This window comes from Tenebrio molitor, chromosome 4 (assembly GCF_963966145.1).
Source record: "Tenebrio molitor chromosome 4, icTenMoli1.1, whole genome shotgun sequence".
Classification (NCBI taxonomy): domain Eukaryota; kingdom Metazoa; phylum Arthropoda; class Insecta; order Coleoptera; family Tenebrionidae; genus Tenebrio; species Tenebrio molitor.
The window spans coordinates 25,180,550-25,204,995 of record NC_091049.1 but is presented as its reverse complement, the minus strand read 5'-3'; the positions used below and the strand labels follow the sequence as shown (position 1 = coordinate 25,204,995).

The 24,446-nt window shown below is 35.3% G+C and overlaps 3 protein-coding genes across 3 annotated transcripts; 2 read left to right on the top strand and 1 right to left on the bottom strand.

Annotated features, from left to right (window-relative positions):
- Positions 1-5,537: 5,537 nt before the first annotated feature.
- LOC138129805 (probable multidrug resistance-associated protein lethal(2)03659) lies at positions 5,538-9,604 on the bottom strand. Its single transcript, XM_069046103.1, has 3 exons — positions 7,919-9,604; positions 7,639-7,869; positions 5,538-7,591 (listed from the first exon to the last, which is right to left on the bottom strand). Exons 1-3 carry the CDS (start codon positions 9,408-9,410, stop codon positions 6,657-6,659), a joined length of 2,658 nt encoding a protein of 885 aa, XP_068902204.1. The 5' UTR covers positions 9,411-9,604; the 3' UTR covers positions 5,538-6,656.
- Positions 9,605-16,640: 7,036 nt separating this feature from the next.
- LOC138128863 (very long chain fatty acid elongase 7-like) lies at positions 16,641-19,017 on the top strand. Its single transcript, XM_069045073.1, has 5 exons — positions 16,641-16,797; positions 16,844-17,031; positions 17,084-17,215; positions 17,266-17,508; positions 17,575-19,017. Exons 1-5 carry the CDS (start codon positions 16,740-16,742, stop codon positions 17,689-17,691), a joined length of 738 nt encoding a protein of 245 aa, XP_068901174.1. The 5' UTR covers positions 16,641-16,739; the 3' UTR covers positions 17,692-19,017.
- Positions 19,018-21,317: 2,300 nt separating this feature from the next.
- Positions 21,318-22,479, top strand: LOC138128862 (very long chain fatty acid elongase 4-like). The gene is made up of 5 exons (XM_069045072.1): positions 21,318-21,517; positions 21,564-21,751; positions 21,804-21,935; positions 21,986-22,228; positions 22,301-22,479. The coding sequence occupies exons 1-5, from the start codon at positions 21,460-21,462 to the stop codon at positions 22,466-22,468; spliced, it is 789 nt and encodes a 262-aa protein (XP_068901173.1). The 5' UTR covers positions 21,318-21,459; the 3' UTR covers positions 22,469-22,479.
- The last annotated feature ends 1,967 nt before the right edge of the window (positions 22,480-24,446 follow it).

Here is a 24,446-nt window from a genome sequence, read left to right as displayed (position 1 = left end):
GTTTCAAACGCAAAGGTTGCAAAAGCCTGCAATTGGAAATGTTATGTATTAGACGAAATGCCAAAATTTTTGCTTACGTGACAGTAAATTCCAGTACAAGGAGAACAGCACCGTAGACTATAACTTTTGGACCGAACGTTCGGAATAGTGCCCTGAAAAGAGATGGTCTCTTACGAGAACGCTCTTCTTTCTTCCATTTTTTTCTCCAGATCATTTCCGAGATCTTCAGAACTGCGGTCGGCAATGTTTGGAAAAAGGTTTTCTTCGGTGAAGTCATTTTTGCAGTTTTTTACTATTACACCTTGATTTTGATTCAAAAATTGAAAGCGAGAAGCTAACGAGAAACATTACCAAAACAAGGAATGTGATAGAAAATTTGCTTTGGTCTTCGGATGAACTTTTCTTTTGGTGTGAATACTTTCGGCTTGTTGCATTTTTTTTAACTTTTTCTCAAAGCAATCAGTTTCTGTTTCTAAACTTCCAGTTTCGTATGTTTTTGTTGATTATGCAACACATTATATATTATCCAATTTAGTGCAATACGTTTTGCTTTGTAGCTAAACATGTACAACATGTACAATATGTACATCTGCACAATATCAGAGACTTACTATTTTTTAAAGAGCACTGAAGTTATGAATTTTGTTCGAGTGAGAAGTGCTTTTTGGTATAAATTTTCATTAAGTATTTAAAAATAACATATCCGCAAATGGATTGCAGAAAAATAGCTATTTGTGCAATAAGTTAGGAATAGTACATTCTTGAACAAGCGTGTATTGATGGCTATTGTTCAAGAGAATGAAAATTCCAACACGAGCCGTGGGCGAGTGGTGGAATCATCCGACTGACCTGACTTCGCACTTAGTGATTTCTAAATTATATTTCGAAAGCTGAAAGGCATTATTCGGGGAACCAGATTTGAGTGCGACGATGACGTTATGCGGCAGTTCAAGAAGAAACACCCGGACTTTTTTAATAAAAAGGTGTCTTTGCTACAACATAGGTGGAATTTTGAATGAAATGACAACAAAAAACGTCCACTATAATTTTTTTTACCCAATTTTTCATAAAATTTTGCGGCTTTCAAGTTTTTTTTTGAAAAACTTTAAGCCCTTTTTTCTTTAGAAATATCAACATATGTATAAGGCATTATTGTCTTAATCGTTACCTTTTGTGGAGTTCTATCACAATCTTCAAAGTCATCCTATATGTATGGAGATTTTCATATTCGTCCACAGTTTTTAAACAGTTCCATTGGAAATTTGCCGAGGTTTGCCGAATTTAATTTACTTATTGAGTCGCGGACTGATTTGAATGAATAGTCAATCGGCGGTGGTGTGTGTGTAAATTTGTGTAAGATGTCGACGATGTTGGATAAAGTATTCGAAGTCTTGACGGATTCACCGCCCATTTCCGGTAAAGTGTCCCGAGGAGTTTTCAGTTTTTACAGCGATACTTTCAGATCCTCGAATGGACCGAATTTTATTGCGGACACCTTTGCAACTGATCACGATAATAGCGTTCTATCTGTTATTCATCTACAAACTAGGCCCAAATTTAATGAAAGAGAGAAGAAAATTCGAGTTAAAAAAAGTTCTAGTCGGCTACAATATCCTTCAGATTTTTTTAAACCTGGGAATATTTATAATGGTGAGTGAGCAATAGAACAATCAAATTACTAATTCATAAATTCATACGTTAGGCAGCAACTTACTTACGGAATCAGAGTTTCTTCTGCCTCCCTCCGGACAAATCAGAAAGTCCCGAAGCTACACTGGGTTTGAGAACACACTATTTTTATATTCTGCTCAAGTACTTTGATCTAGTTGAAACTGTACGTTTAATTGCATATCTTTTACGCCCCTGCTCATCGAAATGTTCAAGGTTTTTTATGTTCTGCGGAAGAAAGAACGGCAAATTTCCTTCTTGCATGTTTACCATCACATCGGCATCCTGGTGGGGACTTGGATCTCTGGAAAATACTTTCCTGGTGGTCAGCCCGCTTTTGTGGCGCTCTATAACACACTGATCCACTGCATCATGTACGTGTACTATTTATGCAGTGCTTGGAACCCAAGCTACAGCATTTGGTGGAAAGAATACGTGACTTTGCTGCAAATAGTAAGTTGGAAAATTTTCCACAACTGGTGTTTTAACAATTTAAAATTTCAACGTTATTTTTATTGTTCTCAGGTTCAGCATTGTTTAATATTTATTAGCATACTTCCAGCGGTTGTGAATGTTAACTGCACTTATCCAAAAGGGTGGATGGCGCTCTTTACCATCAATGTGGGATTTATGATATATTTATTCGGAAGATTCTATAAAAATACGTATTTAAATAAGAAGAAAAATAAATAATGTTTTCTGTGATTTTATGATTTTTTGTTATGTCTTTACGTACGTGACTATGAGATGTAGTCTACGTAGTAAAATACCATAAGTCATATATTTTAGTCCAAACATTTGAAAACGTCTTCTAGTTAACGATGACCTCTTGCGAGAAGTTTTTTCCTTTAATACAATAATAATTTATAATTCTTCCTCTAAGGAACTACATCCTACATTGAGTTTGCCGCGATCTGCGTCTATTTTGGTGGGGTGCAATGCATTTCGTTTTCAGTTGTATCAAACATAATTCAGATATTTGCTAAACATAACAAAAATTATCAAAACGTGAAACGATTACAACTTACAGCTGTTTACTTTTTAACACTGAACGAAGTTAACGTCTTAAACCCTCGATTTCTGTAATTCCTGCTTCGTTTTAATCCGAAATGAGCAAGTTTTTACTGTGATTTTTCATATTTGCGTGTGTACAAACCAATTTAGAAAGAAAGAAAGAAAGAAGAAGTTTATTTAGCAAATTGCTACAAAATTACAATAAAAATCAAATTAACCATAGTTAAACAATCACAAAAAATACAAATTTAAAAACAAATTTACTATTTCTAACACATAACAATGTTCTCTTTAAAATACTGTCTGAGATGTACTTTAAATTGAAGTAAGTTGTTACATTATTTAAGCTGTAACGGTAACATGTTGTACATAGACAGACCCCTAAAAAATATTGTGTTGTATGTCTTATGTGTTCTACATCTGTTAATTTTGAACTTAAATGGGTCTCTTAAATTATAATTGTGTGTCTCTTTGTTCTGTGAGATTTTATTAAATAAAAATTCTGGCAAGAGGTGATTATTTATTTTAAATATGGTAATCATTATATTTAAATGAATTATAGTTTTTACACTCATTAGGTTTAATACACATAACATGTCTTTGATGGGGGTATGTTTACTACAATTTAAAATAATTCTCATGCAACGATTTTGTACCAATTGCAACTCTTTAATTCGATAGTTTGGTAGCATAATTAACAGTGCAGAACAATATTCCACATGTGGTGCAACAATCTAATATATAAAATTCTCGTGTCACAGTTTTAGTTATCATACTCCTCCGAAACGGCTTGACCGATTTTGATGAAATTTTATATGTGTGTTCAGTAGGTCTGAGAATAGGTTTTTATCTATTTTTTATGCCCCTAAGTGATAAGGGTGGCCCTCCCCAAATTTTTTTTTTTTATTTTTTGGACAAAATTGTTTCTTTTTATTTTTTTATGATGTGGCATTAAAAAATACATACAACCCTAAATTTTCACCCTTCTACCATCAACCCCTATTTTTTAATAGCGATATTAGTAATTCAATAATTTTAAACCCCGGTCGATAACTTGATCGTTCAGTTAATTCAGTGATTTCATATAACCTCAAAAGTACTCGACATGTGTCACGAGCTCACACCAATGATTTTTATTGTGTTACACATTGTTGGATTTGTCTCCGCCCCGATTAGCAGAATAACTATTAAAACATCGAATAACTAACGAAAAAAAAAATATCAAGAAAATTCATTTTGTAATTGTCATTGTGCGCGCATTGACAATTTGAACTTTGATTTGAACTTAATTGAGATTTAACGTCAGCTGAGTTTTGACACCAAGTGTGATCTCAATGGTGATCAACACGTATTACTGTTACCTATTTTTGCATTGTACAGGGTGCGACAACATAACTTCCTTTTTTGAAATGCGCGCCATTCAGACCGTAATGGAGCGGGAGTGGTCTCATTCTGAAGCCGTGGTCCCGTGGTTTTAAAGATTTGTTCCCTATCTCTATCAGCTGCCATCATGCGTTGTCAGGAGGGAGCACTATTTGAAAAAAGCGGAAATGCCGCGTAAATGCGCACTGCCATAAAGGGGTACTAAATGCAGAGCGCACCATGTGGAAAGATCCCAGTAGAGGGCCAGCAGTGTCACTAACGCTTGCGCGAGTTTGAGAAGAGTCATAAAGTGGTACCAGAGAGTGGCCGACTGATACCGCATCTAAAGCATTTACGGTATAGGAGGGCTATAGGGAATGCTCCCTCCTGTTAATACTACCTCCATGGTTGGAAGAGTGGAGATGGAGACCCTGCGTTTGCCGTCGAGGTCTACTTTTCAAACTGATATTCTGTGATCGCAACCCTTCCGAAATCGCTTCAATGTTGGGTCGTGTCCCGAACCAGAAATCAATTGTTACATGGGTCACTACGTTCAGACAAACCGGAAGTGCGACAAGACAAAGAACTGGAGTTTCACTTCAATAAGGGGCACTTTGTAGTAGAGAACTCGCTCGCCAGATTTGGCCCCTTGCGACTTTGTTTATGGGTTTTTTTGAAATCTCGCGTTTATATCAACCATCTAAGGACCCTACAAGACCTGAAGGCCAAAATCCGTGCAGAAATTGCACATCACGTGACGTGAATACGAATGAATAATCTCCGTCGGAGGGCGTAGTGCTTAGCATTAAATTAAGGTACAGTTGGTTGCAAAAAAAAACGGGAACTGTCAGAATAAAATTGATACATTTTTACAATTTGTTCATAGTGTGAAACCTTCTTACGAGAGATAGGTTAGAATTAGAGTCAAAATTCAGACATTTTTAGAAATTATTTGATAGGTATTGTCGAGTAGACAATTAATTGACAAATGGACAAAACAAATTTACATTAAATAATTAAATAAAAAAATTTCGTTTCCCGTTTTTTTTTTGCAACCAACTGTATTAAATTTGTTTGTGTATGCATTAAATCATTAAATTTCAATTCATTTTAATTTTTCATTTTATCTTAATAAAAAAACTTAATTTAATTCACCTAATAAGTTAACACAACATTTATTGATTCTGAGGCGGTACGAAGTTCGCCGGGTCAGCTAGTAGACTTATATAATAGTAGTTTAGTATATAGTGACAGATTTGTACTAATTCTTTTTAAAAAATGTGTTTTTATTGACATTTTAGAGGAAACTTAGTGACTTAAAACCTCGATTTCTGTAATTCTTGCATCGTTCGTTATTTTTTAATTTTGACATCATTACATCTGACATCTATACTAGGTATATCCACGCCGTGGACACGCCCACAACGGGCGGCCATATCGGAAGCTGTTAAATATTGGGTAATAATTTCGATGTTTGGCTTTATTTGAGGCTTTTATTTAATAGGAATAATATAATTATTACATATTTCGTGTAATTGATAAATAAATCGTGACAAATACAAATGACCTTACATTTGACTGTTGACTCGGTCAAGCCGCCAATAGGACACTTCTACTCCTAGGACTTGAAGTACTTCTACTCCGCTCAGAAAAAAGGCATTTTATCTTCTCTATGGGCATATGTTGATTGTTTCAAACAAAGGCAAGGTCCAGCTGAAACCTAAGATAAGTTGACTGTGCAAGACCCACGCGGAAGTTTACCAAAACAAAAAATACAACAAAAACCATACCTTCTGTCTAGGATAGATTCTTCTACTTTGTCGAATAGTTTCAGGGCATTTCAATAAATAACTGATATGACACAAATTCAGCTAGAATCGAAATGCGATGAGTGACTTTTATTTTATCTTTCACACACATTCTAGGTCCTTACTGAGAATAAACTCTACCACAAGCATTAAAACTTAGGATTCAGAATTTTGTTGCAAACAGTTTAGATGTTGGTTAGCTTGGATGAAATCTTTTTTGTCAGCAAATAAGACTAAATGTAAATTAAATTCTTTGATGAGTGTGTTTATTCCTAAAAAAAATAATTATTCAAATTCAAATGAATTTTTAATTTCATTGCATTTTTTTGGTTTACAAATGAGACAGTCTAGACAGTAGATAGAAGTGATAAAGTACCTAATAGGCATAATCGTTAGCTTTGAAGGTACCTGATAATATGAAAGACACGTATCCACTTGGCACAAATTTACTAGCAAAGTTATATCAATCTATCTCGATGCGACATATCCTTAGCTTAAAATTTTAATTTTAATTATTTAAAAAACTCGAGTAGAGAAGATCTGACCAGTAGAATTTTTCGATTTCTTGAATTAATTAAATAGCAGTGTTTAAAATTTGCTTGTTTATTACGTATATATTTAACTTCTCACATTTTTCTTGGTATCACATTTTCCCAAAACTATTGCTTAAATCGAAACAGAAGGGTGCGCGTTGCAGAGGTGGATCGGTACAACAGGATCACAGAAAGATCAAGCCTGAATATAAAATACTTGGAAAATGTTCGAAAGAACCTTCTAGACACCAACGAAATAACACTTCTGTTTTCACATGTTCCCTAGGTCTTCCTTTGAATTTCGAGTAACCAAGCTGTAAAACATTCCATCTGTATCTTGCAAAAGCTGCTGCGGCTCTCCAAATTCGGCGACTCGTCCAGAATCCATTACCAAGATTTTGTCCGAATCCATAACGGTATTCAAACGATGCGCTATGGTCAAAACCGTGCACTCCTTGAATCTTCTTTTGATCGTCAATTGTATTAGCTCATCTGTTTCCAAGTCAATACTAGCAGTGGCTTCATCCAACACGATGATTTTAGTGTTGCGTAAAATGGCTCGAACCAAACAAAGCAACTGTTTTTGTCCCACGCTGAAGTTGTTTCCTTTTTCGATGACCACAGTTTCCAGACCAGAAGGAAGACTAACGATCAGATTCTTCATCTGGACCTCTTCCAGAGCTTGCCAGATTTGACAGTCAGAGTATTCGCCAAACGGATCCAGATTCTTGCGCAACGATTCAATAAACAAAACTGGATCTTGAGGAATGATGGAGATCTTCTCACGAACAGTTTGGAGAGGTACCAATTTTGTGTCTACTCTGTCGATAAGAATGGTACCTTCAAAGTGAAACAAACGAAACAGAGCAGACAGGAGAGAAGTCTTTCCAGCTCCAGTTCTACCAACAATTCCCAGTTTCTCTCCAGATTTGACAGTAAAACATACTTGGTTGAGGACCATCGGTTTCTCCGGCGAATATTGCATAGTCACAGATTTGAATTCGACGTTTCCCTGTTGAGGCCACGTTTCTTGTGGCACAAAATGTCCATTGTCTTCTTCAGGAGTGAGGTCAGAGTATTCCAGAACTCGTTCTACAGAAGACATCTGAGAATCGACGTAACTCCACATTTTCATTCCTCCTTGAACCGTTCCTATCAGATCGAGTGATTGAGTGATTGCTAAACCCATCTTTGATGCAGTAGATTCTACAAACGAATTCTTTTTAGATATCGACAACGTTGATTTAACTTACGAGATTCGAAGAGTAGAAAGCTGAAAATAATAAGTACTATGTACATTAAACACATCATATCAACCCAAAAACTAAAACTATAAACGATGGTTTTTAACAAGTAAGTAGCAGAAGCGTGGACGTCTTGGTGGTGGTCAAATTCCTGTTGCAAACATTTTTGGGCATCAAAGGCTCTAATGGTAGTTAATCCTTGTACTGACGCTACAAAATGATTCAGTACTGGACTTTTTACTAAAATGTATAAAGCTAATAAAAGATAATTAAAAGCAACAAAACTTACCTATTCCTTCAGTTCTTCGGATACTCTTGCTGATAGGCTTGAATAGATATGCAAATATGTAAAAAAGGATAATGAGTCCAATCGAAGGCAATATTAACCAGTAGTTGGAAATAGAGATGACTACGAATATTCCAATTACGCTGAACATAAGGGTTATGATTTCAAATAAAAATATTGAAATATACTGATCGATGCACATCATATCTTTCGAGAATCTGTTTAAAATGCGTCCAGAAGAATGATCATTGAAAAATTTTATCGGTACCTTGAGTATTGTAGCGAACATTGCTTTATGAAACTTGTTCGAAACGTTTATGAAATATTTCACATAGAAGAATGATAATGAGTGAACTAACAACACTAAAATCACTGTGAGAGAGGCATATGTTGTCAAGAAAATTTGATGTGACAACATTGTTTTCCACTCAAAACCAAAATGATTGGGATTTTCTGTTAGGTCAAGCCAAAATGCGACAAAGAAATCAATACCGCTGTTTAAAACTTGACCAAATCCAAACATGAAGGGGATCAAGAGAGACATTAACCAGTGACCTGCAAAACAATATTTTTTGTACATATTTTGAGAAGTAGCTTCTGAGCTTCGGTGCTCTTTGACTTCTGACACCGCGTCACGTCTTTCCAAGGGGACTGTTTCGATTTCATTATCATGTGTCAATTTCTTAAATTTATCAACAGTTTCACCAGCTGTCAGTTTTCCGTTTTCTATGAAATACACTTGATTGACTTTTGACAGGTATTTGATTTGGTGGGTGACCAAAACGACACTCTTGCTTTTCAAATAATTTAAAATGCATTCGTTGAAGATGTGTTCAGCTACGTGAGCGTCAACCGCCGACAAAGGATCATCCAGAAGGTAGATGTCAGCGTCTCTGTAAACAGCTCTAGCTAAGCTGATTCTAGCTTTCTGACCTCCACTCAACATCACACCTCTCTCCCCTACCAGTGTTTGGTCACCGTGAGGGAAAAGAGATAAATCCTCGACCAAAGCGCACACTCTGATCACCTTTTGGTACTTGTCTTGATCCATTTCTTGACCAAACAGGATATTTTGTCTGACACTGGCCGAAAAAATCCAGGCTTCTTGTGCGGCATACGACACTGCTCCTTCGACATCAACAAACCCTTTGGTTGGTTCAACTTCTTTTAATATGACTTGGAGGAGTGTTGATTTGCCGCTGCCGGCCGCTCCTGCAATGCCCACCAATTCTCCAGAAGAAACTTCAATGCTGACATCGTTTAATACCGCACTTTTTTCATATTTTACCATCAGGTTTTTTTTAATACAAAAACCTGATGTGTAAATGGCTTGAGGCGACGTGGACAAAGAGCTGTCGACAATTTTGTTGTACGTTTCTTTTCTGTTGCTCAAATGTTGAGATTCTTGATGTTCGCAAAGTAAGAATTTTTCAATCCTTTGAAGAGAACTTTTGGCTCCTGCGTAAAAAATGAAAGCGTATGCCGTACGTTTCATTACTGTGAGAGTCAAATTTCTGAACAAGTTGAACAACACAAAAAATATTGCGCCGTAAATGGTGATTTTGTTAAGAGAGTGGTCAAAACACAAAAGAAAACTGCTATCTTGTCTAGATAGAGACCAAAACACAAATTAGTGATCCGGAGAAGATTAGGTTTGAGCAATTGTGCAATTTCAGTTCTGAAAATAAGAACAAATGTATGTATGAAATAAAACGGTAATTTAAAATGACGAAAGAAAATTGAATCAGGAAAAATAAAAGATAGGAGAAATATAGAAAAGAATGAAAAAGAAGTGCAAATTTATAAGAATATCAATGATAATATTAATAAGTACTCACTTTCTAGAAAGATTCACTAGTTTGGAGAAAGGTTTTTCCCAAGTATACATTTTGATAACTTGAATTCCACAAATGATATCGCTCATTAGACGAATCCTGTGATCAGTCTTTGGGGCAACTCTCAAGTTCTGATTTGCGATATGCCTAACCGTATAAGCTGAAACAAATAGTGTAGTTTAGTTGAACCATCAGGAACCACAAACCTTGGAGAAAAATAAATAGAAATAATATCAGAAATCCGACGATGACAGTTTTCCCCAGAACAACGTCCAAGTAATACAACCCTACTAGAATCTTGACAGGACCGATCCAGGTGTTATGGAAAAAGACCAACACATCATTGAATCTCTCAACGTCATTAGACAATAAATTAACGACTTGACCTAAAGTGAATTTTTGACAAGTCTCTCTTTTCAGTTTCAAGTACTTCCTGTATACGAGGGAAGAACAAGCTATGCGAACTTTTATTCCCAAAGAAGTGAATTCCAAATACAATTGGTGAGTGTACAAGACTCGGAGGAGATTCAGCAGTACAATTGCCAAAGCAAACATGCAGGCCTCTTGTTTTGTGATACTTTTCACTTGCGGATCCAAATACTTCAGCAATTGTTTCAAACAGAGGAGTGGAAAAAATCTGAAATAGGAAATATTTTCTTTCGCGAAATATCGAGATGCATACATACGTGGTAGCAAGCTCCAGTAGCAGCATTAAAACACCGTAAGCGATGTATTTTCTACCAACCATTCCGTACAGTACCCTCAATAGAGAGGGTCTTTTGCAAGACTTCTCTTCTTCGTGCCATTTTTCCTCCAGTTCATTTCCCAGGTCTTCAGAACTGTGTTCGGCGAGATTTGGATAAAGATTTTCTTCGGTGAAGTCGTTCTTGTAATATTTTATGATTATTGGTAACTGCCAACTGAAAGTTTTGATCAGGTCAAAGAAGATTCTCGCCAAGAAAAAATTACCAAAACAAGAACTGTGACAGACAATTTGCTCTGTCCTTCGGATGGATTTTTCTTTTGAGTTGAGTTTTTTCGGGTTTCTGCATTTTTTAAAATTGCGTCTAAAAATACGTTTCTCTTCTGTAACAGGTCCAGTGAGGATGCAGTCGTGAAAGGAACAAATTTAAAACAATGCAAAACTCACAGAATAGTCAAGGGTGTAATAGCCAATGTGACACTAGCGGTACTCTTCGCTTGAGTGATTTGGTTGCCTAGAAATGATTTTAGAAACTACGCGGTTAGAATTATTTTGTATTTGTCACACACATAAAGCCTTCACTTACGAGACAATAAATTGCGTTTTGGAGGTAAATTATTTAGACATCATCTTTTCCTTTTTGATTTTTTTTTGCTCTCAATGTGACGTCAATATGTGAAAACTTTGACGGACGTTATTTACCAAGCAAAATAGCAAAAGAAATTTTTCTTTACCTTTCCAATGTTTTTTCTGTTAATCGTTATAGCCTTGCGATACTAATGACCTCAATTTAGCGCAATAGGCGCAATAGTATAAAATTCGTTATCTTTGTAATGGCAAAACTTACCATAAAAAATAAATTCTAATTCGATATGGTTTACACTAATATTTTGTAAACCTGCAAAGGAATTGTGTACGAATTTAAGAAGGTTACGGGCTTCAGAATTACTAACGACACCATTATTTGTAGAAGCGCGTCCAAATCTGTCAGCGAATGAGAAAATACGAAAACAAGTCAAGATGTGCTTTTTGCAGAATCATGCGGCGCGCCAGAGACGAATCGTGAAAGGGAATTGCAAATGAGTTATCAGAAGGAGTATCAAAGAAAGACGCCAAAGAGAAAGTTGCAACGATCAGGTCCGATTGATAAATGACTCCAAAGCTCAGGTGCCATAGATGTGGAAGTGGAAGTATCATCCCTGTAAAATTAAGTTGCTGCAATAATTCGGCCAAGAGGACTGTTTCTTTACTGGTGAAGGCTATTAATTATGGCCTAGAAGACATAACTTCTTTTTTGACGAAGCGATGAGATTTGATTTCTGGATTCGATAACTTATAGAATTATAGAACTTGGTTAGCGTAATATGTAATACCAAGGCGGTCTCTATTTTAACAGGCCGTGACACTGACTTCAGAAAGTGGTCTGTGCAATGGCCCACTAGCGTCTGGCAACGTTCCTTCGCCAACCTTTAAAAAAAGTTACTAGTTTTGAAGTTTTGTGATCACTCACTCGTATTCAGCATGGGTAGACAAGCAAAATTAGTTAAAACTATTCAGAATATTTTTTCACTGTAGACCAGTGTAATCTATGTATACTTATTATCATTTGTCATTAATTCATTAATAAATGATTCACTTCATTGTATGCATGCGTGGTCATTAGCCAGTTGTGCACGTGTAAAGTATTTATTTGTTACTAAATTGTAAACGTCATTTATTCGAACTGTCACTTGACGTTGAAAAGTCATTTTAACTGGCTAGTAGCGTTAAATTGACAGCAGACCAGTTATGAATTTAACAAGTTAGTAGAGAAATTTGAAATTTGGAAAGGATAGTAGCATTTTTAACATTTGAACATTTTTATTTCTTTGTTTCATACAAATTAAAATTAAATGTACAATTAGAATTTCCGCTAATGTCGAACATTCCTGAAGCGGAAGTGAATTCGCTCGTCATTGGACAATTAATTGTAGAACCTCCCGAAGTGGAAGCCACATTTGTCGAAGTGGAAGCCACATCTGTTGAGTTTCGTCCAGGAAACATTTTTTTCGCAATTTCAATTTTTTTATTGATAGAATCATCCACATAACCTTCCGCAATTCCACTACTTTTCCATCCTCCCGCACGTTTTAGTGTCAAAATATCTCCACCTGCATCCACAACCATTGTTGCTGCTGATCGGCGAAATGAGTGACCTGTGTATAATTCAGGTTCTTGTAGCCCTAAGTATGTTGCAATTTTTTTCGGTACACCGCCAATAGTGTGCTGGCCAACATTGAGGGAAATACATTTGCCATTACGGTAGGTTTTCTGTACAAAACACAAGGCTGAAAACTGCAGCCCTCATCTGTGATTGTAAATCTCCTTGTTGTTAAATTCTTTGTATTCCGTAAAGTGACGATAATATATTTCTTAACATCTTCTACGTCCTTCACCGTCAACGAGAGAAGCTCGTCACACCGGCAAGCACCAAAAATTCCAAAAATTGTAATCACTTTATATAACAACCAATAGTCATCAGGAGCTTCAACAAGAAATTTTTCCACTTGCTCTTTTGTTAAAACCCTTGCCTTCTCGGCACGTAACGCTCATTCTTTCTCTTGAGAAAAGCAATTACCTTATGAAATCTACAAATGTCAAGTTAAAATATCACTTTTTTGACAACGTCTGTAATAGGAAAACAAACCTGCGAACTTCAGCATTTTCTTTAATTTCCAGGCAGCTTTTTAACATGGACCATTTCGACCACAAAGAATTGGGGCTAAATTTGTCTGATAGTTGGTGAAGATACACCAAAAGAACGTCTTCCGTTACACCAGTTACGTTATTGTTTTTCTGCCAATTTTTAAATTCTTCATATTCTCGTTCATATCTTGCTAAAGACTTCGCTGGCAGTAAACTGGAAGCCACGTTTATAGCTTCCTTTTTGATTTCTTCTGGCACGTTCATTTGAGAAAAAATCTTGACGGAAATAAACAATTTGAACAAACGGCGAGTTGTCATAGTAATTGTACTTCTAAGGTTTCTGAGTTTTGAGCAATAATTTGGAAGAAAACAGAATTTGATCATTTTTAATTTTATTTAGTTGTTTACAATTTAGTAACAAATAAAATATTATACAAGACACGCCAGGTAACTGGTTTTACTGGCTCAAGGAGGTAACTGACTCGTCTTCGACTCGTTAGTTATATCCTCCATTCGCCAGTAAAAACCATTTTACCTGGCTTGTAATGTAAAATACTATTACGTAACTTTACATAAGTGTGTTACTTGAGTGCTTATTCACAATGGACATAAGCTAGACAGAAGGCATAAGAAATTCATGATACATGCAGTGGATATACTATTAATTTTTATGTAACTTATGAGAAGTGACCTCAGTGTACAGTACAGTCGAGGGACAAATAAAACTGGGACAAAAATGACAATCACATAAATTCAAAATTTACAAATTTTCATCGTTTAATTAATAGGTTAACTTTGGTATGACATATTATATAGGGCCTGTCAAATATATTGACAATTCAATAGTCTGATTTACATCGATTAAATTTTAAGTGTCCCAGTTTTATCTGTCCATCGACCGTACATATTTCTTAAGTCTTATGTCCATTGTGAATAAGCACTTAGAGTTATTAAAAGTATGACGTTTCTTAACGTCAGAAATTGATGTAACATTAGACTTTTCAAAACGGGATTATAAACTATGACTATTGGACCAAACATTCAGAACAGTGCCCTGAAAAGTGATGGTCCATTTTTTTCCAGATTATTTTTGTAGTTTTTCACTATTAGGTCTAACTCCCAGCTGTCAGCAGCAAATTGACTCTGGTATTCTCTGCTATTTGCCGCATAATTCATTTTTAATTGCAATTTCACTTGCGAAAAATGACAATTTTGTTTAGTCTAGATACAAATTTAGAATTTTACTTTAAATATTAATCATGAAATAAATGTGTCACCAACTGTCACAAAATTCCCTAAATTACCAAAATTGATTTTATTTGTAAAAAGCATGTATTTAATATGCAAATTAGAAAAAATAGCATAAAAAACTCGTTTTATAAAACATAAGAGCACTCGTTATTTACAGGCACTCCTGCCTGCGGCAGTCGTCTTGCAAATCTGACTCGTGTCTTAATATAAGTTTTACAAAACTCATGTTTTAATATACTATTTCTTCTATTCTCCTATCTTTCTGTCTTCTCTCGTCCCGTCGAACTGGGCCAGCGCCTGTAGAGGACACGTGTGGACCTTTCGCCTCTTCTGGAACCAGTAGCGCCCGTAACGGAGGGGGAGGGAAGGAAATCTATTAATTGACTACCTGGAACGTGGCTACATAACAATGGGCCAGCAATTATGCAAACTTGGTAAAAAACTCCCTGACTATTTGCCGCCAGCCTCGCAACGTTAGACAAACTAGGTTTCCACTGCCGCCGGTAGCGCCACCTATCGGCGATACTAGTATCACTCATGTTATGAGGCTTCCGGCACATTCAACTACGTCACCAACGCCTACTGCGAAAATATTGTTTGTTTCATGATGAGAAAACATATCTGCACAAACGTAAACGTCCTAACATAATATAGACATACTATTAACATAATCATAAGTATGTAAATATGTATACAGGGTGTTTTCGAAATTGAGGCGTTCGCTATAACACGAGGTACTATACATTATTCTTAAGAATTTTAGCCTAAATCTTCTTAGTAAAATGTCCGTATTAACGGAAATAATTGATTGTATATTTATATTCTTTTCTAAAATTTTGAGTCCGGTCCTGTCTATTTCTCCGCTGTACTAGATTAATAACTGACGTGGCCCAGGATGGTGTCTTTCCGAAAATCGCTCTGCGTACTCTCTGGACGCCGCAGCTGCATTCTGATAACGTGATAACATTGCCCGTACATTAGCGACATATCTGTGAGCTCATTATTTTCCTAGTAATAAAGCCATTCCGACTAATTAGATGACTACTCTACAGTATTTTTGATTAACGTCCATGCTCATTTGATTTTTTTTTTGTCAATTCTAATTTCTAACAAATCAGTGCAAATTTGAGCAGGACCGGTTTCAAAAATTTCAAAAAAATTAACTTAATGTATCTTCATTGCCATAGACATTTTACTAAGATGATTTTGGCTAAAACTCTTTAGAACAACGCATACTATCACATGTTAAAAGGAACGCCTCAACTTCAAAAACACCCTGTATATATTTTGCTTCAATTACTTTTGCCATTTTTAAGTAATGCAAAAATACGTTTTTGCGCGATTGTACCCTATTTGCTTGTTTACCACGTCTGTTTCCAAGACGGAAAGCTCTGTTTACTACTCATTGCTAACGATAAACTCGACAGTAAGTAATTTTTGGTGTTCTAGAAAACGGTAAGTAAAATTTATTTAAAATTAATCGATTATTATAATAATAATTTTCATGTAGACAGAAGTTGAAGACAAGATGGTAGCACTTTCTGTTAACTCACACGGCTCTTGTAGTTGGCTTTCTTTGCAGCTATAATGAAATGGCATTAGCGAACTTGCTGCTACATTAGCATGTGAAAATTTTCTTACCTCGAATTTTCCTTGTCTTCTTGATTACACATTGAGGTCGTTGGTTTCGGAAATTCTCTATATACGTGGACAGAAGTTGAAGACAAGATGTTAGCACTTCTGGAAACTCATACGGCTCTTGTAATCGGCATTCCTTGCCGCTGCAATGAAATAATATTAGCGAACTTGCCTAAGGGAGTCCGTTTCGGCTCAGGGACGCGAGGGTCGCGGGTTCAATTCCGACCCAGGGCGAAATTAAAAAAAAAAAAATAAGAAAAAAGGCTATATTCTGTCTCGTGATTGGGCCTATTCTAGATGTGAATGTTTTGTAATAAATATTCAATCGCGCAAAAAATCTCATAAGCATCACGAACGTTAATGACAATGTACCGATCTCAGACAATTTTGGAGTCGTCGCAAGCTCCTCCTCCAAACAATTGTCTTCGATCGGTACATTGTCATTACCGTTCTTTATACTTAATATACTATTAGTGTTGCGACAATTTTTTAATCGTTACTTTGTGTGGAGTTCTATCACAGATTAAAATATCTACACAATCTTCAAAGTCACCCTGTATGTAGGTATGGAGATCTTCATATTCATCCGCAGTTTTTAAACAGTTTCATTAGAAACTTGCCGACGTTTGCCGAATTTAACTTACTTATTGAGTCGCGGACTGATTTGAAAGAATAGTTAATTGGCGGTGGTTTGTGTGCAAATTTGTGCAAAATGTCGACGATGTTAGATAAAGTGTTCGAATTCTTGACGGATTCACCGTCCATTTCCGGTAAATTGTCTCGAGGAGTTTTCAGTTTTCGCAGGGATCTTTTCAGATCCTCGAATGGACCGAATTTTATTGCGGACACCTGTGCAACTGATCACGATACTAGCGTTCTATCTGTTACTCATCTACAAACTAGGCCCAAATTTTATGAAGGAGAGGAAAACATTCGAATTTAAAAAAATTCTAGTCGTCTACAATATCCTTCAGATTTTTTTAAACTCGGGAATATTTATAATGGTGAGTGAGCAATAGAACAATCAAATTACTAATTCATAAATTCATACGTTAGGCAGCAACTTATTTGCGGAATCAGAGTTTCTTCTGTATTCCTTCGGACAAATCAGAGAGTCCCGAAGCTACACTGGCTTTGAGAGTACACTATTCTTATCTTCTGCTCAAGTACTTTGATCTAGTTGAAACTGTACGTTTAATTGCATTTCTTTTACGTCCCTGCTGATCGAAACGTTTAAGGTATTTTACGTTTTGCGGAGGAAAGAACGGCAAATTTCCTTCTTGCATGTTTATCATCACATCGGCGTCCTGGTGGCGGCGTGGGTCTCTGGAAAATATTTCCCTGGTGGTCAGGCCATTTATGTGGCGCTCTACAACACGCTGATCCATTCCATCATGTACGTGTACTACTTATTCAGTGCTTGGAACCCAAATTACAGCAAAGACATTTGGTGGAAAAAATACGTGACTTTGTTGCAAATAGTAAGTTGGAAAATTTTCCACAACTCGTGTTTTAACAATTTAAAATTTAAACGTTATTGTTCGCAGGTTCAGCATTGTTTAGTATTAATTAGCATGCTTCCAGCAGTTGTGAATGTTAACTGCACTTATCCAAAAGACTGGACGGCGCTTTTTATGATCAATGTGGGATTCATTATACAGTGAGCGGCAAAAGTATGGAATAAATTCCTTAAAAATTAAACAAAATTTTTTTCAAAAAAATCTTTGGACAGGTCAATTTTAGTTTATAAAAATACATGTTTTAGTACCAAAGAAAATTCCAAGCAGTCATTTGTTTTCGAGTTATGACGTCAGCGATAGTTTTTTTAAATGGAAACTACCTATTTTTTTTTCTTGATTCTGATAGCCCTTTTAATTGTCTGAATGACAGTATAAAAATTTTGTTATCTTACATAAGGAAATTTTTGAGAAAAAAAAAATAAATTTGGAAAAATAAATTTTATAACGAACAAAAACAAGTCACAAAATCAAGTAGGTAAGTCAAACAGTCAAATGTTACTGTCAATTTCATTCGTATGTGTTATTTGTTTTATAAAACGTTTTCGAAAATGACTCATTTAACAGAAACCAACGTATAGAATTGTTAATTTTGACTGGGTGCAGGGATAAAACTAGATAAATCTAGAACAGGGGGAATTTCTTCATAAAGTTGCTTATTGTCAACAAGCTGGGGGGATGGCAATTTAATTCCATAATTTTAAGTACCTAGTTATACAGTTTTTGACTTGTTTTTGTTCGTTATAAAATGTATTTTTTCCAACTTTTTTTTTCTCAAAAATTTCCTTATGTAAAGTAACAAAATTTTTATGCTGGCGTTTAGACAATTAAAAGGGCTATCAGAATCAAGAAAAAAAATAGGGGGTTTCTATTTAAAAAAACTATCGATGATGTCATAACTCGAAAACAAATGACTGCTTGGAATTTTATTTTGTATTAAAATATGTATTTTTATAAACTAAAATTGATCTGTCCAAAGATTTTTTTGAAAAAAATTTTGTTTAATTTTTAATGAATTTATTCCATACTTTTGCGCCTCACTGTATATTTATTTGGAAGTTGTTTTGCCATGATGGGAGGCCATGGAACTTTTGCTTTTAATTTGGTAGTAAATTTGTCTGTTAAATTAGGTTATGTTTTTCTAAGTTTGAGGTCATAAATAGCGTCAATGTCTAGTACGTTGTTGTCAGTTTTACTAATTTGCAATAGAAGAATACTCAGACATCGAAAGGAATTCAGCAACATGTTATGTTAATTATGATAGGTCCGCACATCAGGTCAGGTCAGGTCAGGTCAGGCATTTTAGTGTTTAGTTACAAGATCTGGAACAATGCTCTGAAGAGGGATGTTCTCTTGGAATCCTCTTCCTCGCGCTATTTCTTTTTCTCACTTTGCTTAGCTCAACTTCCTTTAGTATCACTTAAAGAAGTGTTGATTTGCCACTGCGGGCTACTCCTGCAGTACCCACCAATTCTCCAGAAACAACTTTAATATTGACATTGTTAAAAACTGTTGATTTTTCAAATTTCATTTCAAAACCGACAGACAATTATAATTACAAAATATTATTGGGTGTTTCAAAATGATTGTGGATAAGTATGGCAACTATGTACGAAAATGTATGTGGCAACTGTATGGCTAGGATAGAGTTGACACTTCTTTGACAGTTCATAGTCGCGCAATTTTGAAAATGTCAAATCAATGTGCAATCATGGTATAGTCCAATTTTTACCCTTTTGCGATGACGTCATTATCTAGTAATTTCACGTATGTTTGAGCTAGGATCAGAAACAAATTTGAATTGATCATAAATAACTAAAAGTTTCAAATTTGTTGACAATTGCTTCGAAAGGTTATGTTTGTAATTAATGTAATAAGTGAAAGAAATTAAAAATTGTCAAATTGACAGGAGCATACAATAACCTCAAAGTTACCATCAATAAATAAACGTGCCTTTTTTTTTGTTTTTTTCTGTTTCTGTCGTTTCAATAAAGAGCAAGCGAGGAAGGAAATCGTGACGTCACCTCAAAAGGGTAAAAATTGGACCATATAAAAAAATCAAATGCACGCTTATGAAATGTCATACAAATGTCAACTCTATCCCACCCGCACAGTTGCCACATACATTTTCGTACATAGTTGCCATACTTATCCACAATCATTTTGAATCACCCGATATAATTTCAATAATAATTTCGTTTTAAACGTTTCTAAATCTGAAAATAATGTACGTATACTTATTATCATTAATAAATTATTCACTTCATTGTATGCATGCTTTAAAACATGGCCATTGTCCTGTTGTGTAAAGTATTTACGTAACCACTTCACAGAAGTGTGTTACTTGACAGTTACGAAAAATGTGACGTTTCCTAACGTCAGAAATTGATGTAAAATTTGACTTTTTAAAACGGAATAAATGCATCTATAAATCGATCAACGTCATTGGATAATAAATTAACCACTTGACCCAAAGTGTATTTTTGGCAGGTTTCCTTCGTCAGCTTGAGATATTTCCTGTATATGAGGCACAATTTTTCAACCCGAAAGAAGAGAATTCTAAATTGAAGTGGTGAAAATTTAGAACTCGTAGAAGATTGAGGGAAATAATTGCTAATGCAAAGTTCGGAATGGTGGCCTGAAAAGTGATGGTCTTTTAAGGGAGAACGCTCTTCTTTCTTTCATCTTTTCTCTAGATCGTTTCCGAGTTCTTCAGAACTGCGTTCGGCAAGGTTTGGAAAAAGGTCTTCTTCAGTGAAGTCATTTTTGTGGTTTTTTACTATTAGGCCTTAGTCCCAGGTGAAAGTTTTGATTCAAAAATTCAAAGCGAAAAGCTAACGAGATACATTACCAAAAAAAGAAATGCGATAGAAACTTTGCTTTGGTCTTCGGATGAACTTTTCTTTTGGTCTGAATACTTTCGACTTGTTGCATTTTTTTTAAATTTTGTCTCAAAGCAATCAGTTTCTATTTCTAAACGCATTCACTTTTTTAACTGCCAGTTTCGTATGTTTTTTTTTATTATGCAACACATTTATCTAAATTGCCATAAATATACAAATATATTATCTATGTTTATGTAGGTAATAAGGTTTATTAAGTGTTCGATGAAAATATGTACAATGGAACCAAATAATGTTGATATATTTGAGCCTAATACGTTTTGATTCGTAGCAAAATATGTACAACATGTACATAATATGAGAGACTTACTATTTAAAAAAAATCACTGTAGTTATGAATTTTGTTCGACTGAAGTTCTTTTTGGTATAAATTTTCAGTTAGTATTTAAAAATATCCTATCCTCAAATAGCTACTTGTGCAATAAGTTAGGAATAATACATTCTTGAACGAGCGTATATTGATGGCAATTTCAAGAAAATTCCAACACAAGCCGTGGGCGAGTGGTCGAATCATCCGACTGACCTGACCTCGCACCTAGTGATTTTTATTTATTTTGAAAGCTGAAAGACAGTATTCGGCGAACCAGATTTGAGTACGATGATGGCATTTCAAGAAGAAACACCCGAACTTTTTTTTTAAATAAGTGACTTTGCTACAACATAGGTGGAATTTTAAATTAAATGACAACAAAAAACCATTTTTGCATAAAATTCTGTGGCTCTCAATTTTTTTGAAAAACTTTTAGTCCCTTTTTCTCGAAAAATATCATCATTTGTATAAGGCATTATTGTCTTAATAGTTACCTTTTGTGGAGTTCTATCACAGGTTAAAATATCTGCACAACCTTCAAAGCCACCCTGTATGTATGGAGACATTCATGTTTGTCCACAGTTTTTAAACAGTTTCATTGGAAACTTGCTGACGTTTGCCGAATTTAACTTACTTATTGAGTCGCGGACTGATTTGAAAGAATAGTCAATCGGCGGTGGTTTGTGTGCAAATTTGTGCAAAATGTCGACGATGTTGGATAAAGTGTTCGAATTCTTGACGGACTCACCGCCTATTTCCGGTAAAGTGTCCCGAGGAGTTTTCAATTTTCACAGGGATATTTTCAGATCCTCGAATGGATCGAATTCTTATGAGGACACCTGTGCAACTGATCACGATAATAGCGTGCTATCTGTTACTCATCTACAAACTAGGCCCAAATTTTATGAAGGAGAGGAAAACACTCGAATTAAAAAAAATTCTAGTCGTCTACAATATCCTTCAAATTTTTTTAAACCTGGGAATATTTATAATGGTGAGTGAGCAATAGAACAATCAAATTACTAATTCATAAATTCATACGTTAGGCAGCAACTTATTTGCGGAATCAGAGTTTCTTCTGTATTCCTTCGGACAAATCAGAGAGTCCCGAAGCTACACTGGCTTTGAGAGTACACCATTCTTATCTTCTGCTCAAGTACTTTGATCTAGTTGAAACTGTACGTTTAACTGCATTTCTTTTACGTCCTAGCTAATCGAAATGTTTAAGGTGTTTTACGTTTTGCGGAAGAAAGAACGGCAAATTTCCTTCTTGCATGTTTATCATCACATCGGCGTCCTGACGGCGTCGTGGGTCTCTGGAAAATACTTTCCTGGTGGTCAGGCCATTTATGTGGCGCTCTACAACACGCTGATCCACTGCATCATGTACGTGTACTATTTACTCAGTGCTTGGAACCCAAATTACAGCAAAGACATTTGGTGGAAAAAATACGTGACTTTGCTGCAAATAGTAAGTTGGAAAATTTTTCACAACTGGTGTTTTAATAATTTAAAAATTAAATGTCATTGTTATTGTTCGCAGGTTCAGCATTGTTTAGTATTTATTAGCATGCTTCCAGCAGTTGTGAATGTTAACTGCACTTATCCAAAAGGGTGGGCGGCGCTCTTAATCATCAATGTGGGATTTATTATATATTTATTTGCAAGATTCTATAAAAATACGTATTTAAGTAAGAAGAAAAATAAATAATAATTTCTGTAGTTTTATGATTTTTTGTTATGTCTCTACGTACTATGGCGGACAATAAATTTAGGCCGGCCTGTCATTGCCTTGACATCAAAATGTGTAGCTGGCATTATGTTCAACTAACCCCATTTTCCTATAATGCCAAAACAACGTAAACGGTGTTTAGTTACAAGATCCGGAACAGTGCTCTGAAGAGGGATGGTCTCTTGGAATCCTCTTTCTCGCGCTATTTTTTTTTCTCATTTTGGTTGGCTCAACTTCTTTTATTATCACTTGAAAAAGTGATGATTTGCCACTGCCGGCTGCTCCTGTCGTACCCACTAATTCTCCAGAAAGAACTTTAATATTGACATTGTTCAAAACTGTTGATTTTTCAAATTTCATTCCAAAACCGGGAGACAATTATAATTACAAAATATTATTGGGTGTTTCAAAATGATTGTGGATAAGGATGGCAACTATGTACGAAAATTTATGTGGCAACTGTGTAGGTAGGATAAAGTTGACATTTCTTTGACAGTTCCATAGTCGCGCAATTTTGAGGATTGTCAAATCAATGTGCAATGGTATAAAAAAAAATCAAATGCACGCTTATGAAATGTCATACAAATGTCAACTCTACCCCACCCGCACAATTGCCACATACATTTTTGTACATAGTTGCCATACTTATCCACAATCATTTTAAATCACCCAATATAATTTCATTAATAATTTCGTTTTAAACGTTTCTAAATCCTAAAATAAATTATTCACTTCATTGTATGCATGCTTTAAAACATGGCCATTGTTCAGTTGTGTAAAGTATTTACGTAACCACTTCACAGTTACTTGACAGTTATGAAAAATGTGACGTTTCTTAACGTCAGAAATTGGTGTAAAATTTGCATCTATAAATCGATCAATGTCATTAGATAATAAATTAACCATTTGACCCAAAGTGTATTTTTGGCACGTTTCCCTCTTTAACTTGAGATATTTCCTGTATATGCGGCACAATCTTTCAACCCGACAGAAGAGAATTCAAAATTGAAGTGGTGAAAATTTAGAACTCGCAGAAAATCCAGGAAAATAATTGCTAATGCAAAGAGCTGACAGACTTGTCGCTTGGTGATGTTTTTCTGTGGCGGATCGTAATATTCCAGAGATTGTTTCAAATGCAAAGGTTGCAAAAGCCTGCAATTGGAAATGTTATGTAGGTATTAGACGAAATGCCAAAATTTTTGCTTACGTGACAATTAAAACGGAACAAACAGAATTAAACAGAACACTGAATTGCTGATTTTATACAATCATAAAAATCAGCACCAAGAATTAAACAGAATTAAAATGAAACAAACAGAATTAAAATGGAACAAACAGAATTAAAAATGGAACAAACAGAATTAAAATGAAACAAACAGAATTAAAATGAAACAAATTAACATTATTTTGGAACCTAAATTGGGCTTGAAACGCTGTTACGCAAGTGCCATGTCATGCAACTAAATTCTGTTGATCTGTTACTTCTAAAAATTGTTCTACATTGGTTTGATTCCCCAAAACTGTTCTAATTAATAATTAATTGGTAATTTTCATTCTCTCTCTCTCTCACTCACACCTCTGATTTCTACGACTACCTGGCTTTACCGTTACCCTGTTGTCTCTGTTTTCTACCGACTCCCTTTCTACTTTGCTTTGTTACTTTTCTAACTAAAAGTGCAAACGGTTCTAGTTATTTTCTACGATAAAGCACTCTGTTTCTAATTTGCAATTCTCGCCCTTTAATTTCAAATATGCCACAAATTTGAGTGCTAAAAAAAGTAAATTAACCTAATGAACATTGATTTGGTGGTTCTCTCAATTTGAAACCTGCTAACATCCAATTCATTAATTCAATTATCCCCTAATTTTAACTGGACTCCCCAAATTGTCGAACGAGTAAATTTTGCAATGTTTCTTTTCTCATGAAAATTGTTATCTTTGTGTTGTGTTCGGACCG